The sequence below is a fragment of the Aulonocara sp. 'chitande type north' Nkhata Bay genome, linkage group LG5 (genome assembly GCF_057382095.1).
Source record: "Aulonocara sp. 'chitande type north' Nkhata Bay isolate Kocher_YH1m ecotype deep benthic linkage group LG5, A_spYH_male_GT1.1, whole genome shotgun sequence".
NCBI classification, from domain to species: domain Eukaryota; kingdom Metazoa; phylum Chordata; class Actinopteri; order Cichliformes; family Cichlidae; genus Aulonocara; species Aulonocara sp. 'chitande type north' Nkhata Bay.
This window is the reverse complement of record NC_141348.1, coordinates 48,292,140-48,312,264: the sequence shown is the minus strand read 5'-3', so window position 1 is coordinate 48,312,264 and position 20,125 is coordinate 48,292,140. Positions and strand designations below refer to the sequence as shown.

The following is a 20,125-nucleotide window of genomic DNA, read 5'->3' as shown; positions in this document are numbered from 1 at the left end:
CTTAAGTACAGAATATCTGTACTTTTGCCATTTCATCAGCCGTTCAGCTGTAACCTTTCCTACCTGTCCTGAAAGAGTGGGTGGTATACTGATGGGTCTGGAATTACTTCCTCATTTATGAAGAGGCGTTCCAATAACGGTTTCTGATGTACAGGGATCATGCCTTTAATGACTGATTCACACTGGTCAGGTATAACAGTCTGTCCACTGACAGCTGACGTGAACAGCACTGATCATCTCTTCTTTGTCCTCAAAGTTGATGTTAGAAGCAAGAAAAAGTTTAATGATTTGAGTGATCGTCATCCCGTGTGGTCCGATGCAACAGACAAACTACTGTAGCTCAAACTGCCATAAGGTTTCATGCTGGTTCTGATAGACAGTGTATCGCAGTATGTTGTGTATGGGGCAGACAGTCAGGGTGCCCACGCTGACCCCTGCTCACCACTGAAAGCACCAACAATGGCCACGTGAGCATCAGAAGTGGACCATGAAGCAATGGAGGAAAGTGGTCTGGTCTGATCAATCACATGTTCTTTAACATCATGTGGACGACGGGGTTTGGATCATCGCTTACCTGGAAAACACCTGGCACCAGTATGCACTATGGGATAAAAGGTGACTTGGAGGACGCAGTGTGTGAGATGCTTTGAGCAATGTCCTGGTAGGAAACTTTAAGTCCTGCCATCAAGGCAGATTTACTTTTCCATGTAACATCTGTGTGATTTGGTGAACAAACAAGTCTGATCCATGGAGGCCAAATCTCACAGCTTACAGGACTGAAAGGATCAGTTGATATCATAATATTGTGATCGCAGCTTTTTTATTTGTATGAGTCCTGGTGGGTTAATGTGCCAGAGCACATTATAACGTGGTTTTTAAAGGCAAAAGTGTTTATAGTTGCTTCAAATGGCAAATCTTAAAGCTAGAACTAAAATAAAAACTGAATGGATGTGGTGGCGTTTTGCTGCCATGGTTTGGATCAAAATTGTTCTCACTGATGGTCAAACTCCTGTAAAGATGAATAAAGTTATTCTTTAAACATAGATGTTTAGGAAAGACAGATAAAAAAAATATTCAGAGCAAAATGTTTCTGTTCTGATGGGAGCGAAGTTTTAGATGATTTGGACAGATGTGTACAGATGTGGGCATGTACAGCTCAGCAGGGCTCACTCGTCGCTCTAATGAGGATGAAAATGATGTGACTCACATGTTATGGTCTTCACAGTCACCAGATCATAACCCAGCTGACTTTACTGACGTTTCCTTTAATTAGTTTCATTATATGACCCTAACAGTAAGCTACCTTAGAAGAGCATTCAAACATGATAGTAAATGTACTTAGTTACTTTCCACCACTACAGCTTCCAAATTGCAGCTACAGCCAAACTGTAGGAAAAGACAGAGAGACAAACAAGCTGAATATCCCAGGTCTCATCTTAAATTTGTATTATTAATCACAACTGTTGCATATGATCTATATATAATCTTCCCAGCAGCCCTGATAATGAAGATGATGGTGATGATGCAGCATTAATGAGGTCTGATCGTGCATCTCTGCAGGATGGAGACAACACCCTCAGATGCTGCGCACCTCTTTGATTCAGCTGCAATAAAAATCTAGGAGGATGTAATCACATGACCTCAGCTGATGCTTCAGTATTGATTGGTGCAGTGTTGGGCGTAACATGCTCCAAAGGAATGTGTAACTTTAATCACATTACATTTTTCAGTAATCCAATTTCAGTTATAAATATAGTAGCTTGTTGCTTCTATTACAAAGGTTCTTCAGTTATCTGAACACTGGCTGGGTACAAAGGGGGGGGGAGGGGGGGGGGGGGGAGTCAAGTTTTTCCTTCCTGGTTGTTCACACTGCAATCAGAGTAATTTAGTTCATGTGCAGAAGGTGGTGGTGTGATCTACAGCTTTTCAGGAGTCAAGATATGGACATCAATTTTAGTTTTATAGCACAAAAGGACATTCTAATGTGAAGCTAGCCAAGAACCCAGAGTGATGTTAAAGCAGTGAGTGCTGACCCGAGCCCAGGAGCCAGACCCTGAACTTCAACTGATGAGCAGTCAGGCTGTGTCCTCATTAGGCTAGGGACTTGTGTTAGTTAAATAGTAATTATGCGACAATACAGGTGATGCAAACGTAATGTAACAAATGAATTTCTCTGGCAAGTAACTAACTAAGGTAAAGTGCTTTGAGGGGCAGCACCTCATAGCGAAGAATCATATGTTAAGGTCTTCACAGTCATCCATTGCTGTGGAAGTCATCTGAGGAGGAAGCATCGCTTTAACACCGTTGGAACATCACCAATGAACAGTTACTGACTGCTGACAGAGAAACACTCATCCCAACACACCCTGTCAGTTGATAACTTCTATCTTCCTTTCCAAAGGTTTGAAGACACAAGCACATAAAAAAGTCACAAGAGTTTATTTTCATGTTTTTTGTACACTTGCAGAAATCTTTAAGCACTTTGTGAAATAAGTTTATAATACACAATCATCAGTTACAGCAGAAACACACTTACAGTACAATTGCAGTATCATTCATCCGCAGCATATGAGCAAGTTCAATAAGGAAGTTCTGTAATCACTGTGTGTTCAGCTGCTAGTCTGACCACTACCACATTCTGTCAATACTGACATCATTATTCTAGTCCAATCATCTTCTTGCACACTATCTTTAAGCCAATGAGCTTGAATGATTTAAATCTGTGTGCTCTGTATTCTCCCTTCTGGACTCTCAATTATGTACCCCACCTACTCCCCATCTCCACATCACCCAGTCACTCTGAGTCACTGGGATAACTGGGATTCCATTCTGCCATAAGATTATCATAGTCTAATTATCAATAAAACTGATTAATTTCTCAATAAATCATATTAAGTTCTCCCAAAGGATCTCTCCTTAATGAAATACTTTTATAAAAAAAAAAAAGCATACAGGCTCGTTTAAGATAATAGCAAAGCGATATGCATACTAAAGGAGGCACATTATACAGAGGTTCACCTACATTTAGAGCAGTTCAGGGCTAAGTTCACCTTTGTTTTATCAGTTTAAGTCGGCTGATTCAGTGTGAGCTGCTGAATGTATTTCAGTCACTGAGCAATTTTATTTAACATGTTCACAATTCACCTTCAGATATTCATTCACACATAATCAAATGAACTGCTATGCAAAATGCAGTGTAACTCAATGAAAGGCTGAATTTCAACCTTTTCTTTCAAAATTCAAAAAAATTCAAAACAGTGATTTAATGCTCTTTGAAATTTGTTTGAAATGAATTTGCAAACTGATGATGATTCAGTTAATCAATGACGACACAATGCTCTCCCTACATAGGCTGCATTTGTAAGTTAAAAGTATCAGCATTAGTAATACTGACCCTGTAATGACTTATTATTGGATCAAGATCAAAATTTGCTGTATCCAACAACCACTAAGCTAACACAGCGAGGCAGACAATCTTGTTTCACTGTTGTAGCTTATTATATGATCCTGCTTCATCATCACATTACTTTTATAAAATGTCAAATTAAAATAAGACAACTTGCATTAAACAGCTCTGGAACAATTTTGAATTCTTCATAAAATTTGTCCAGGAAATAAAGAGTTCTTTATAACACACGAGTTAAACATTCTGGATAAAAGACATGGACACACACGCATGCAAACTCACACTGAAGCAGCTGACTTAAATCCCCAAAATAGAACTGGATTGAGATGTGTGACATGGAGCTTTTCTTCCATTCTTTGCTTCAGAAAACGTCAGGAGAAATTCAGAAGTGGAGAGATAATTCAATGAACTATAACACTTGTCTGTCAGACCCTCCTGGTGCTTTTGATCCCATTCGATTTGCTGTGGAATTGCAGAGAAAAAAAAGCAAAACAAAAAACTAATGAATCTCAATAGAAATTTGTTTTCTTTAAAACAGGGTCAATAAATGAATGTATTATCCTCACATCATGGGTAAGCTGATATTAAAGAAGACGATATTATACAAACTTACCTCGAGCATTGAGTAAAATTACACAACAACTATTCCAATTATTCCAAAAATAACTGAAACAATAGTAGCTCTCATCATCCCAGTCCCAGACGGCTCACCTGAAACACAAAAAAGATGAAGTCACACTCAAGATGTTACAGCAAACATGTACTTAACATAGGTTACAACCTCTGCATCGAAAACATATAAAAGGTGTTATAAAGTATATGGAAACTAATAAGTTAACAGTAAAACATGATTTACTAATGAAACCACAATAGCTAAAATCTCAGTTAAATTAGGAGAGTGTAAATACAAGTGTGTGGAAGTGTTTGACTGGGTCAAAGGAGCTTTCAAAGAAAAGCGTCTGGACTTCTCAGACGCTTTTCTTTGAAAGCTCCTTTGACTACGATGACCTGGATGACTGAGAACCTTCACAGAGAAGTGTTTGACTGTGCTGCCAACACCTGATGATTTATATATATGGATGTTCAAATTCATGCTGCCAACGGTCATTTTATTCTCTTGTGATCAATCAGATATCTTCAAAACGTTTCAGTCTGTGTGATGAATACATCAATGTTACTGAACTGTATGACTCTGCAGGACAGATCAGATTTTTTTTTTATGTTTTAAAGTCCAAGAGTGGATGGAAACTATTGGTGAAACTGCTAAAGAGGCCTAATTTTAAGAGCCACCAGTACCCCCAGCTTCCACTAAATTCATCACTGACTTTGAGTGAAGTTCACTGCATTGCTGAGCAGAGATGGGCAGTAACGCGTTATTTGTAACGCGTTACTGTAATCCGATTACTTTTTTCAAGTAACGAGTAAAGTAAGGGATTACTATTGCAAAAACGGTAATTAGATTACCTTTACTTTCCCGTAGGAACGCTGCGTTACTGCGTTACTAAAACCGTGAATCTTTTGCGAGAATGTCTCACGACAGTGACGTAAGCGAGTGCGCCGTTGGTGACAACAGCTGTGTGCAGAGCAACAGTGGATCACATATCGAGTGCAGAGAGAGTATGAGCGTGCAGCGTTTAAAGTGTGGAAGTACTGACCTTACTTTGAGTTTGATTCCATAAAAAGTGACAAAAACATTAGTGTCCATCGTGCGTGGGAAGAAAACTTCTTTTTACAGCGAAAAAAACCCTAAACTTCCAAACAAGCACCGAGTAGCTACGACGTAATGGGAAACTCACAGAGCTGCCATATCCTTCCACTGACCGCAGCACACCTGCACCAGGGTAAACCTCCGCCTACCCAACTCCTGCTTTACAGGTGAAAATAGAGCAACAGGACCGCTGAGTCTTTGACTTTATTTATTTTCTGCTGTGTTTTACTTGCATCTATTTGAAAGACTGAGTGTAAACACACAAAATATTTTATTTTATGTGGTGGAATGTGCAGAAAATAGGTTTAAATGTTAAACTAATTTCTTCCAGTCAGAGAATGTTGCATATAATTAAATTTTTGCTTGATGCATAAAGTTAAAAGATTAAAACTAATAAAACAAGTTAAAAAGAGACTTTTCCATTTGATTACATTTTGTATGATGGATTATGCAGAAAAAGTAGAATTGGGCTGAAAGATCTATCACTTTATCACCTCTTCAGGTTGTAAATCGGGTTTTTAAAAAGTAACTAAGTAACTAAGTAATTAATTACTTTTGAAAATAAGTAATCAGTAAAGTAACGGGATTACTTTTTGGGGGAGGTAATCAGTAATTAGTTACTGATTACTTTTTTCAAGTAACTTGACCAACACTGTTGCTGAGTGTGTCATGCTCATTTAATACTATTACTTGTTAGGTTTGCAGACCTATAAAGTAAGGGATTTTTTGAAGTATAAAAAACAAAATACTTGCTTAATTTAACTTTAATGTTCTGAAATGTAGGTTTGTTTTTAGTTCTCATCCAAAGTTTTGAAAATCAGGAGACAAATAAAATGTAAAAGTTGCACAAATCGAAACTATTTACATTTACAGCTAAAGTTATTTTTGCTTTTCATCAAAACAGACTGTCGGGCTCATCAAAATGTGAGCTGAACTAAACCTGCTGCAGCCTGTTGGGCAGTGAGTTTACGGTTGAGTGGAGCGGCAGAAGTAAATGAAAAAGATTAGCTAGAGGCAAAAAAGAACATAATATTGCCACATAGAATGTAGCAGAATAATTATTCTATCTCGATTATGTTCTTTAGAAAGAATAATTGAAATTCAATTATGAGTTTTCAGAGATCTACTATACTAAGTGTTATAGTAGATCTATAACACTTAGATATGACAGACAAATCTTTTAGCTGCATATACACTTATACACAATAGAGTTTAAGCTTCACACCTGTTCTGTTACAATACCTATATAGAGTATTTACCCTGATGATCTGGTACCCTTTACTGCTTTAATATAAAAAGTCAATATAGTTTGGCTTAAAACAAACAAACAAACACTCTTCACTGGACATCCTACACAGTTCAGTTAAAATTGTCACTACGATATGGTGGGAGAATGGCATTTGTCTAAATCTGCGTAGAGCTGGCTGTCCTCACAAACTGAGTGATCAGGTAAGACGACAAGTGTGTGTGTGTGTGTGTGTGTGGGGGGGGGGACCAAGACCAATGACCACACTAAAGGCCTTAAAAGCTTCAGTGGCACAGATGGGAGAGACTGTATATACAGAGTGTCAAAGAGAGCCCCTGTTGAATCAGGCTCATACTAAATATCCTGTGAAATTTGCCCAAACACACGTGGGTAAAGGTCAACTGGCAGAAGGTTCTTTGGCCATCAGACTAGATGCTTTGTTTCACAAACACCAAACACTGCTCATCACCACAAACACACCATCTCCACTGTGGTGGTAGCAGCATTGTGCTTTTGGGATGCTTCTCAGTAGCTCTGGAATGCTTGAAAATGTAGAGGGGAATATGGATGCAGAAATATAACACTAAATCCTGGAGGATAATGTCACTTACAAGAGAACTGCAACTTGGGTAAAGATTTATTTTCCAGCAATGGTTCACAGACAACAAGGTTCTAGATTAGCCAAATCAAAACCCAGATCTCAATCCAGTCAAGAATTTGTGGTTGGACTTGAAAAGAACCGTTCATGCTGACTCCTTAAATAACTTGACTAAGCTTGAGATTTTTTGCAAGAAAGATTGCACTGTGCACTGTCTATCTTGCGTGCTGCACAATATCGTTTATTATTTAGTAACTACTGATATCTACTGCTAGCTAGTTTATTGTGATGGTGCTTTTTTAAATTATGTTGCTCTTTGTTGTTTGCTTTCTCTTCTGTTTTTTTTCTCCATACAGGTGACCCAGGTGTTTTGTTTTTTTTGTTTGTTTGTTTGTTTTTTCTCTTTCTTCCCCCCCTTCTCACCGTCTCTTCTCCCCTTTGGTTTTCTTTCTCTCCCTCTCTTTCTTTCATTCTTTCTCCCTGTCCTATCCCCCAGTCATGTCTGTCCTGTTTGTAGCAACTGAAAATAAAATAAATTCATAATTATAATAAAGGTCAATCAAATGGACCAATATGGCAAGGCCATGATGATCCACTTGGTAAAATAAATCCGCCTGGCATCTTTCTTGGCCTTAAGACAACAATTCTGATGGCTAAAGATCCAAACGGGACACACAAAAAAAAAAGAAAAAAAGAAAAAAGAAAGATTGCAGTGTCCAGATGGCCCAGCCTGATTGAGACATATCCACACATACTCAGTGATGTGACTGGAACTTAAAGTGCATCTACTAAATACTAACCTAAAGGGGGTTAATATTTATGAAATCACTTCTTTTACCTTACATATTTATAATTATTTTAACTGAACTCGGTAGTATGTCCACTGAGTTGGAAATCTTTTTGTAGCCATCTCTTGACTTGTACTTTTCAGTGAGCTGTTCTCCAAGTTGCTTGGTGTCATGTTGCAATTGTAGCAGGAATACCAATGAACCAGAGACTGGACCTCACAGACACACGTGTTTTTACCGCAATCACCTGACACATACATCAATTGCACTCAGGCGATTTCCATTTCAGTAATTGTGACACTGATGGAGTCAGCTAGCTGAACCTCTACTGAATTACATCAATCACTTTTATTTTAGACTATATATTTTTAATTCTTTCATTTAACTCAAGCTGAATTATGTTAACCATGATTTCATTGATTAATCCATAAAATACTGAAATATCCTGAGTAAATACTTTTTATAAGCATTATATAAAGTCTAATTGCATTACATTTGTTATGTTCAAGCTATCTGATAATGTTATTAAGGTTTTTATTCAATTATGTGTTTTAGCTCTAGTCTGACCACAAATGTCTTATTTTTGACACAGATTTAAAGCCAGTGGAAATATACAGACTGTATAGTCTCAGGTATACAGTCTCAGATCTTCTTCTTCATTCTTCATTCACCACATGTATAAGAAAACAGCACTTCAGCTCTCTTATTCTATGACCTCAATAAGCACATAACTTAGGAGATTATGAACTTAATCACTGGTTTCAAACCTTGTAATGCAACATTTTTTATTTATTTTGCAAGTTACCATTAAAGCCAATTTGATTGGCAAGTCACGAGCCTATCAGGATGCAGTGGTTTCATAACACCATGCCAAAAACTCTCAGCTTGGGGCATCACTGGCATTCACTAACCAATCAGTGATGTGACTGCGGCTAAGTCTTTCTTATCCATCCACATCGATACACATTATAAGTCCTTTTTGTACTAAGTGTACGGTTGGGACGTTCCGTTTTCATCTTTGGTTTTCTTGTTTAATTTATTGATATTAGTTTAAAAACTGTCAGAACTCTCTCTCTCTTCTGTTTATTTCTGTCTTTCTCTGTTTATATTTGATGCTATTTTTGTATTATTACATATTCTTTGGGTTTCAAGAACAATTTGGCACTCCATTTGTTGGGCTACTCTTAGCCTGGATTTAGGCACCAAAACATGACCTATTTTAAAAGGTTTGATGATTTCTTATCAGGAAACTTCCAGAAAGAAGAAAATTGAATTTTTTCATGAGACAGCCCATATGGAAAAGAAATAGTAAAAACTTGTATGTGATTACTCATGAAAGTGGCCACTTTCTCATTACTTTCATACATTGTTTTAGTAAGTATCCAAAACATACAAGTTTCATTATATAATTTTTCAAGGGATCTTATATCTGTTTTCACTCTTATATGCTTTTCATACAAGTTTCACACAAGACAGATACAAACTTTATAAGATTTATATACATCTTTTCCATATGGGAGAGCTCAAATGTGTAATGTGTGTCATCTTACTTTTACTATATTGCCTCAGACATTTCCAAGACCACTGTGTATCATGTGTAACACTGATATAACAGCTTTTGTTTTTTCAGCTTAGTAGCATTTCCAGACAATTCACTACATGTCTTCACGAGTTAATTATTTGACCCTTCGTTTCTGTGCAGACATAATTCTGGGCATATATTCACATCTTTCAAAAGCAATAATTATAAGAATTGTTTAATGTTTAAAATGTCACTCACCACTAAAATATACATAGATATTCGTATGTGCCTGATGGTTGATTTCCTTCTGTGTGGCGACACAGCGATAGCGGTCAGTTTTTTTCACAGTAGTATTGACGGTGATGTGGAAGCGATCTCCAGTTTTAGAGACATGTGGCTCCTCAGAGGGAATGATTTGATTCTTACTGTCCTGCCACTCCACTGTAGGTTTGGGGTAAGCATTCTTAACATCACACTGAAGCAGCGCCCAGTCACTTGTATGATCACAATTTGTAACATAAGGCTCTTGAGCCGCACCTGTGAAAGCATAACAGAGAGATTATGTAAGAACAATAGCAGTTAATTGGTTACTGCATTTTTCTTTTCTAACACCACAGTTCTGACGCTTCAAGAGAAATTTGGTGTCTGAATTTTTACTCTAAACAATATTTGTGACTCACATAAAGAAATTTATACAGAGAAAAAGTTTGGACGTCTCAAAGTTTGAGTCATATAAAAAGATTAAAACGTTTTAGGCAATTAATAATGTAGTAACTGTTGAGGTTACAGAAAAGCCACTATCTCCCAAAAAAAACAAAACAAAACAAAAAAAACAACAGCACACATTTGAATCCACGTTTCCCTTAAAAAATTTGAAGTGGAGATAATTTTAATTTTTTAATTACACTGAGAGGGATGAGATACATTTTGAGCATATGCACCTTTAAGGTATTTTTCTATTGGACTGAACAGCTATGTCTAACAAACACAATGTCCGGATCAATAACAGATTTTGGGTTACTCAACTAATAATGAATTAGATAATGTAGCAAAAATAAAACAAAATCTATAAATATTTACACAAATTACAATATTTACAAATACAATTAAAACTGGTTTAATAAAAAAATGGGTAAATGCTTTGCAGGCTTCTAACCAACAGTAAAGTCGCTGGTGGATCAATGCATAGCTGGTTTAAGTTCATATACACACACTCTAGAACGTGACCATCAGTGACGCCATCTCAAACGTGACTCACCTGGGACGTTTCGGACCTTTAATATGCCCTCTGAAAGGAAACAAACACACATGTTAGAGGTGACTGGGTTATCATCAACTTGGCAGTCAGTTTGAACAGTCGTGCGTCTGATATATAAGGAAGAATTCACATTTATTCATTAAGTTATAGTTTATTCTATTTATTCCAATTTATTTTGTTTATTGAACCCTATGGACAACTCAGATCTTTGATAAGTAGACAGGTGCAATGTGTCACCAGGGTGCAGGGGAGGCTTCCCCCCCTCTGTCCCCTTCTGGCTTCTTGTGCCTCAATTTTATCCCACAACTTAGACATTCACATTACTCACACCCTCATTACACATACATATAGGATCTTGGGGGTGGGCACGATACACGGAGTCCAAAGTACCATCAGGGTGTACACCCCACCCCTGGCGTCGTTGCCCACCTCTCAATTTTAAATACACGTAGACATTGAGGGCTAGCAGGAGGGACCATGCGCTTACCTGCTGCTCTCTGGCAGGTAGCTCCAAGCCCTCCTGGGTTTTAAATGCACCTTAGAACACACATGCATCAACACTACAATGAGAGGGTGGAGGGAGGTTTGGAGTCTTCTCTCACCTCCGTTCTCTGCGGCCTGCTGGAGCGGGGGGGCTAGGAGGAGTTGGCCGTCCGACTGCGGTCTGGAGTGTGGGGCCTCCCTGCTGCTGCGGAGTCGGGGCGGTCTGCCTCTCCCCACCGCAGGGAAAAGGGAAACACCACCTGGGTCTGGGTGCAGTTCCCCCCTCCAGGGGCAAGGGTACCTAGACCCGGTTGGTAGAGTACGCTTGGGGAGTGTGATCGTGTGTACAGCGTCTCTTTATGTCTGTCTCCACGTTGGTTGAGTGTGGAGTAAGTGCATATGAGAGCATGAGGGTGGGAATGGATGTTTGTATCTGTGTGTGTCTGTATTTCTGTGTCTATATGTCAGGTTGGGTGTCAGGCGCCACCTCTCTGGGGACATCTCAGGCCCTCCAAGGTTTGGAGGCCTATCTCCCCCTACCACCACTTCCCCTGCCAGTGGCGGACCCCCTCAGACATCGGTGCGTTGGTGGTTCTTTGTGTCCGGGGATGGGCGTCCAGGTACACACCGGCTCACTCCTTGGCGGCCGCTTATCGGGGCCTGGAGCCTAGGGCTCGCTCGGGCCACTTCGGAGGTGGGGTGCCCCTGGCCTCTCGGCCTGGGGCTCGGTCACTCAGGCACAGCTGGCTGCCGGCGGAGCTCACGGGCGCGTCACTGCAACCCCCCCTGGCTTCTGCTCCGCGGCTGCTGAGTGAGCCCTCATCTGGGACTCTCCTCAGCTCTTTCTGGGACAGTGGCGCGGCTGCCCCTCTGTTGGTCTTCCTTGGTCTCTTGTGTTCTGGGGGCCTCTGGATGTCTGGAGTTTTGATCTCCTCCATACCTGCTTCATGCCCTGGAGGACGGGGCTGTGGCCCCCCCACACCCTCTAGCAGATCATTACATGAAGGAACCTTTTAAAAACAAGCGCGTCCATGCTCACAGGTGTACACACGGGTGATCACACCCACAAACTACACCCTTTTTGGCTCCTACCTCAAAGCACACTGTGTTCTGTTGATCTTATGTGCTGCACAATAACGTTTAATATTTAGTATTTACTGTCATATTCCCATATATCATTGTGATGCTGTTTATTCTATTACTCTTGTTCTCTTCTGCTTGTTTTCTTTTTTCTTTCTCAACAGGTGATCCAGGTGATTGATATATGCTTTTTTTTTGTCTGCTTATTTAGTTGGTTTTTGTTTTTTTTGCCCTTTATCCCCGTCCCTCTTCTCCGCTGTTTTTCCCCCCTCTTCCTTTCTCCCTTTTCTTTTCCTCATTCAAGTCTGTCCCGTATCTAGCAAGTGAAAATAAAAATAAATAAATAAAATAAACAATAAAAGGTGAATCAAATGGACCATTACGGCAAGGCTGGGATGGTCAATTTGGTAAAGTAAATCCGTTGGGCATCTTTCTTTGCCTTTAGACAATAATTCTGATGGCAAAAGAGCCAAACGGGACAGGCATAAAAAAAAAAAGTAGACAGGTGCAGGGCCAGCATGCACATGGGCAAGTCTCAGCTTTATTCACTAAATATTGCAAATTTCACTGCAGGTGTGCTGTGGGGGTGAGAGCCTGCCAGATGTGCATGCTGACTGTTTCATCTGTAAATAATCAGCTGATTTATAACAGCACTCACCAACAACAAGCTCAATGCGGGATGTTTTTACACTGGGCTGGGTCACTGGAAAACTACAGGTGTAGTTTCCGTTGTCCTCCAGCTTAGTTTTATTCATTCTTATGGAGGCGTTGCCGTGCTTCAGCTGTTCTGGAAAATGTGAGACTCGACCTTTGAATTCATCATCTTGACCTTTGCTATATGTGCTGGGATCAAACATGAACACCTCCTTTAGAGGAACTGTTCCTTCCTTCTTCCAGACAAACAGTGCTTTCTCTATGTTCTGATTGGTGCTGAGGGAGCAGGGTAAAATGACATCATCATCTTCCATCACAATCACTCTGCTGTCAGGTGGTCCTGAAAGACAAAACTTGAATTAAACAATGTGTTCAGATACAAAGTGATGAGGATATAATGAGAGTCATTTATGAGTCAGAGACAGCCAATCAGAAGAAAGTTCACGCTTGATTTTTACTAATCATGAACTTAAAAAAGGTCTAAGTTTAATTTTAAAAAAAAAAAGGAAAAGCCACAAGAATATAATCAGCAAACTTTTTCACTATAAAAATCTTATATTTTTAGCTCAGTTTCCCTTCATAAAAACAAACCGATTAAACTGGTCTGGACAAAAATGATGGTACCTCTAGAAAAGAGTAAAAATAAGATGACTATAGGGACCTTAAACCGAGGTGTGTCCTGTAACTATTGTCAGATATCTTCTTACTTGTAATCAGTCGGCCTATTTAAAGGGTGAAAAGTAGTTAATGTGCTGTTTGATGTTCCTGCACCGCACTGAACATGAACCACAGTGAGCTAAGGACAGAGCTGTCTCAGGTGATGTGACTGACAATTAAAGACAAGCATGTTAAAGGTAAACGCTATAAGACTGTCTCCAAGCAGCTTGATGCTTCTGTGAATACAGAACAATATACTGTATCATTCATGTTTTTAGGGACACCCTGAACATGAACGCAAGAGGAAAACTGATGACAAATTTCATCAATAAGTTCCAAGAGATAAGAGATTAGAGGTGAACTCCAGGTGAAGTAAAGTGTCAAATCACACCAGCCGTTACTGTTTGAGCTAAAGTGGACTTAATGGAAGACGACCGAGGAGGACACCAGTGTTAAAAGCATGAATGGAATTTGCCATTTAGTCATTTTCTACAATGTCACATCAGCTCAGATGCAAAAATAAGGCTTATAAAGAAAATGACACAGCGCCTGCTCTGAAACATGGAGGAGCCTCGGTTATGTTCTTGGGCTTGCTTTGGTGCATCTGGCACAGCGGGTCTTGAAATCTCAAGAGTATCAAGGCATCTTGGAGTCAAATGTTGTCTCCAAAAGGCACCCTTCAAACCTGAGACAGCTGAAGCAGTTTTCTCCTGAGGAGCGTCGACAGGTGCAGACGTCTCACTGAGGGTTACAAAACTCGCTTCATTACAATGATCGCCTCCGAAGGTTGTGTAGTAAAGTAATTAAGAGGACCATTTTTGTCCAGAACAATTTCATTTTTTACTCATTCTGCTGAACCACAATTCAAAAGCAGTGTCTGGTTTTCATGAGTCAATTTTCAGTAAATGTTTATTGTCAGTTTAAAGTTTCTTTCTTTCTTTTTAATTGAAGGGTCCATATTTGTGTATTTGATGACACTGAAAAATGATTCTTTTTGTGTTCCCTGTATTAATCATCCTCTTCAGTCTCACAAATACTGATCCCCAGTATCTCAGCTGTAACAGTTTTCTATGAGAGTTTATGCCAGGCGTTCAGGGCAGCTATTTTTGTTAGCACACAGACACGCTCTAATCATACAGCAATAATCAATAACATCAACAGCTTCAAAAACATAAAGTGTTCAAATATCTAATTTTCATCTTTTGGGCACTCAGCAGAGTCTCTGACAGCACGGCTCAAATCCAAAGTCGTCCACCTGCTCTCTGCTCTGCTTCCTCTTTTCAGCAGCAGGTTTTTACTTTGCTTGTTAAACATAATTTAAAATGCTGCTAACTGCTCTATAAGACGCTCACTGAACAAAGTGCTGCATCACTGACAGAACACAGAGGGCGAGGTCCATTAAAGTGAACTCTCTCTCTCTTTCGGGAAATGGACTTCTGCTAATATGACTGCATCCGCTTGATGTGGTATCTTTACACAAACGACTGCATGTGAAGTAGAGGCACACTCCTTGATAGTCACTTTGACTGGCTGCTTCCTGCCTTTAGTGCTTCTTCCCCATCACACATTGTGCTTTGTGTGCAGAGGTGACAGAGGTGGAGAGGAAAGTGAACAAACGTGAGATTCTTAGAAACAGACGTGCATGTGCAGTACACGCCTCATCCGTTTCCTGAAGAAGACGAAACTTGACTTTCTCGCTCAAACATCACTAAAAATATCTAAACTACTGTCGTTACCACAAAGCTGCGTGGAAAGACTGTAAACTCATATCTTAATTTATGATTTGGTGCAAAGATCTTCACACTTTTGTGTTTATGGGGCAAACAAACACAGGTGTGGGCTCAGGAGAATTTGGCAAGATAACAAGAAACGTATTAAACTCATAAACATGCAGCAGGTCACCAGTGAGCCACATGTGCTGGTGTTAGGTGTAGACTGACTTTTAGCTACACGCTAAACAAGCAGAGTTTCAGAAAGTGTCTCATGAGCATTTTGGTCTTGCAGTTCTTCTGGGATGAAGTGTGGCAAGTGCATAAAAAATTCATATAAAGAGATAAAAGTGAACATAACCCTGCCTCTAACCAGGTTACTGGTGACCAGGTGGCTCATCAGAGGTTAAAGAAAGTTTCTGTGACAGCAGGTTTCTTCATTTCCACTTGATGAAATATCACCAATTCAGGCAGAAACAGTTTCAACGCTGTGAGGCCAAAAATGTTTCACTGATAAAGATTTGAAACACATCCAATCTGTGTCCTTTTCACCAGCTGAGCTCTCAAAACTTTCCTGCCAGTTTGAACCTGCACACCGCAGTCAGTAACAGCCTCATGTTAATGGGCCACAGAGTGTTTTAACTCTGACTGTAGAAAACTTCAGGAAATGGAGCCTAGTGTTCGTCTTTGTAGTCATATTAATCCTACTGGCCTCTTCACTCATTGAATCACTCGCTCTGAGAACTGGGACTAAAACACAAACAGACCCTGAAAGAGTTAAAAAACTAAATAAAATTATATGTTATGCATGAGAGACCTATGGATGAGTAAAAGCCAACATCCACACTGACAGCATCCAGCAACTCAGCGCAACATCAGCAGAACACAGCTGCTATTGAAACTGGAGATCCAGAGCCCACAGCTCAGTGGGATCAGGGCTGGACTGGTAATCTGGTCAATTTTCTTTTCCTTGTCGATATAATTATTCAGGCCACCTTCTCTGTGCACTGGTGCACCTTGCAGAACAGAGTTTAGTGTGGAAGACGTGTTTGATAAAGATGGACAAAGAAAAGAAAAAAACGTGGAGCTGAAAAGCTGAGAGAGAAACAGAAAAAAAATAGAAACAGATGCAGCCAAATGTGTCACATTAATAGTCAGGACTGCTGCACCGTCACCAGCAGTACCACCAACACTTTTAACAAACCCTGGAGGTTCCACGTAGGTTAGCACTAGCTAACAAAATTAACTGCCATCACCCCAGTCTGTAGTTGGGCCAGATTGTTGGGGTAGAAGTGAAGGAGAGAGACACAAAGACCTATTTTACTTACCCAAGTCCTGCTAAGTAATGCATCTTTTAAACAGAAAATAATGTAATTATATGACTAATTGTTCGATTTACTTGTTTTTTTGCATGCACCACTCAGTGTTATCATTGCTTCATGTGCACATATTTAACCTGGGTGACTGATCATGGTGGGTCACCTGGGCCAAAATTGCCAGCGACAATTTTTTGTCCAAGTCCGGCTCTGAGTGGGATCAATAGTGAGCAGCATGGAGATAATGAGCTGACCCTGGAAGAAGAGTGGATCTGAACTAGATGATGTCCAGCCACCTCCAATCACAGATGCATCTACTGAGCTGAAGATGGAGATTGTGCCCAAACTCAAGGTAACCACCCAACTGAGAGCACAAGTCCCCAGGCTTACAATATCAGAGGAGATGCTCAGAGATGTGAACATTGACCTGGGCAAAAGGACGGCACAGAGGCTCTGATCATACTAGAACCAGAACAGGATAGCGTACAGTGAGCACCACAACCAAGAAGCTGGGAAAGTGTACAAGAACATCTGTGCTGCATTGAAGTCCAAATGTCCCGATGGGAGACACCACCAGTGATGGTTGAGAGCAGCAGGGCTGTGGCTCTGAGGGACAAGCAGCTGCTGAACAACCAACCAGATACTGTGGTGGGTAACAAGGAGCAGAAGACTGCAGGTGTGACAGAAGACAGTGAGAGGAACAAGGAGTGTGAGGGAAAAAAGAGTACAGGAGCCAAAGAGCTCCAACTCTGAAACAGGAAGAGAGACAGAGTGAGAGAGAGAGAGTGTGGTTAATTATTCTCTATTCTAGGAGTCATTTTATTGATGTCGACCCACTTTAAGAGAACATAAAACTTTAGATGCATTAAAAAATCGCATTCAGACACAAACAAACGTCACACCGTGTCAGCAGGATGAAAGCAGAAATGTGTTTACAGGTTAAAACACGTCAGGATGGAATAATGAGCATCTCTGATAACTGATCATAAACACTAAAGAGAATAGTTTCGGTTCATTGTTGAAGATGCTGCACATTAATCTGCCCTCTCATTGTTTTACTCTAAAACGCGGCTGCGTTAAAAGCTGATGTCACAGGTGTAGACTCCGCAGTCATCCACCCACTAACGCAGCAGCCTGAGCAGCGTTAAAGCTCCATCCGCTCCTGTGAAACGTGACTGCGCCTGCACTGATTATCACTCTAAATCAATGAGTTTCTTACCGGATTCAGCAGCAAACGTCAGTCCGGACAAAGTCAGGAAACAGAAGCTCAGAAACAGAAGTGGTGGAAGCTCCATGTCTGCAGAAACCCTCTGAGGATCAAACGTTACAGCATCTCTTTTTTTAAAAAGAAAAAAAAAGAAAAAGCTCGGAGCCACTCCCCCTCCCGCACTGACGCACTCCAAAACACTTTGAGTTTCTATTCTCTTAAAGCAGTAAACCATTACTGCACTTCCGGTGTATGTATATGTCGCAACATCAGCGCCTTTTAGATTGAACTTGTTTAACAGCGACAATTACACAGAAACGCGGAGAGAAGAAAGATTAATGAGCAGAGATGGCAGATTATTGTAAAACGGTTAGGCTGAGGTAAAGAGAAAGGACGCTCCCACCACGGAATCTGCAGCCTTTAAGGTCAAAGACAGGGCAGGGATAGCTCAGTAGGTAGAGTGGTGGCCCCCTGATCGGAAGGTCGGGGATTCAATTCCCCTGAGCAGCTACCCTGAGGTACCCCTGAGCAAGGTACCGTCCCTACACACTGCTCCCTGGGTACCCAATGGCTGCCCACTACTTCATTGAGTGAATGGGTTAAATGCAGAGAGGAATTTCCCCACGGGGATCAATAAAGTACACTTTCTTTCAAAAAAAAAGGGTCAAAGACAGCTGCAGGTTGTTGTTTTTTTTTTTTTTACACTAATATGACCTATATGATGAAAACACACACACACACACACACACACACACACACAAACCACACACACACACACACACACACACACACTGAGGCTGTTCCTGCTCCTCCTCGTAATAAATACAGATTAACCAGGTTGTTCATCTAATACAATAAAGACTAAAACTGTGTTGTACAAATGGAAACATAAATGTAAAGCGCTCACACAGATTCATGCAGGGTTCTGGACACTAAACTACAGCACAGAGCTTTTCCTCTCATATTGCTGATTTCTCTGCAGCATCTCTCTTACTTCTTCTAACCTTTTCATATTTTTCTAATATTATAATTTTAGTCTTTATTTGTAAATTCAGCTGCTGTTGCTATGATGACTGCGATTGCTTGGATGTTTCCAACGCCACCTCTTTCACATGAACACGCTCATGCTCAGAAACTTACAGACTTTGGATCAACTTAGCTGATAACCAGCTTTATGTGCCATCTTATCCTGATCAACAATCTCAGGTGAAATTAATCCAGGTAACACAAAGAGACCCTGGTTATCTGCACCTTGCTGAGCAGAACGGTGTCCTGGTATTCAAAGTCGCTGCCTCTGTTCCTTCCCCGTTACACCCGCCTCCCTCTCATTCACACACATGTATTCAGTCTCACGTCTACTGACGTCTACACACCTCCACCTCTCCAGGCTCTCCTCCACCTGCTCTCTACTCTCACTACAGACCACAGTGTTGTCTGCAAATATCAGAATCCACAGAGACTCCTGCCTGACCTCCTCTGTCAGCTCATCATCACTGAACAAGAAGGAGCTCTGATCCTGATGTAATCCCACCCCCACCTTGAACCCACCTGTCATTCCTACTGCACACCTCACTACTGTCCCTCTGTCCTCACACATGTCCTGCACCGTCAGTTAGTCATCTGGAGTAACCGTCTTTCCGCTCTTCATCATCTTCGCGGTCCTCACTTCCTCTTTCATAAAGCTCTGTACTTCCTCATTCACTAACTGTCCTCCATCCATCCTCATCTCTCTCACAGAGCTAGAAATGAACAGAATAGATCAGTTTTAACCAAAATGTTGTATTTCTTCTACTTAACATGGACACATTAATGATAAGCAATAGGTCCACATTTCTGTCCATATTAGGAAAACACAACGAACCACTCATGAATCACTGTGCACACAGCTAATCTAATCTAACACTATCTTAATTAATAGGATGTGGTGGGAAATGACGTGGGTTAGATTCTGAAGAACAGATTTATGACTCACGTGGCCTCATACCAGATGATTTTTCAGAGTGTGCTTTGTGTAAACAAGGTTTAAATAAAGTTTAAAGTCTTTTTACAGCCAGTAATGTAATGTTTACTGAGAACCTGAACATGTGGGCTGCTAGTTTCATCCACCCACTCAGGATGAAGGAGTTGAACTATGAATCTACTAAGCTCCCACAGGATTAACTGACTGCAAGGTTAATAGTTTAAAATTACTTTGGGATTGCTAATGAAGGTGTGTATTTTATTATTATTGCTGAGTGTTATCTCAGGATTAAATACAGGAATGATTTATGACAAAGGCTACAAAGTCAATAAGGAAAAAAGATCCAGTTCCACTCTCATGGTCACTTTGTATGACCTCAGTTTGACAAAAACATGTGCAAGAACTGACGGCCTGTAGAATAATGGCTTTGTGTGTCAGCATTATTATACACACATGCACTGACAGCATATTATCTTCAGTGATCAAAGAAAACTGTGGCACCTGTGACAGTGGAAGAAGAATACAGATATAAG

General features: G+C 40.4%; 1 protein-coding gene across 1 annotated transcript; it reads right to left on the bottom strand.

Moving 5' to 3' along the window:
- Positions 1 to 4,025: 4,025 nt before the first annotated feature.
- LOC147331606 (V-set domain-containing T-cell activation inhibitor 1-like) lies at positions 4,026 to 18,197 on the bottom strand. Its single transcript, XM_086294039.1, has 5 exons — positions 17,645 to 18,197; positions 12,748 to 13,083; positions 10,527 to 10,556; positions 9,527 to 9,805; positions 4,026 to 4,117 (listed from the first exon to the last, which is right to left on the bottom strand). The coding sequence occupies exons 1-5, from the start codon at positions 17,865 to 17,867 to the stop codon at positions 4,038 to 4,040; spliced, it is 948 nt and encodes a 315-aa protein (XP_086150165.1). The 5' UTR covers positions 17,868 to 18,197; the 3' UTR covers positions 4,026 to 4,037.
- Positions 18,198 to 20,125: the final 1,928 nt, after the last annotated feature.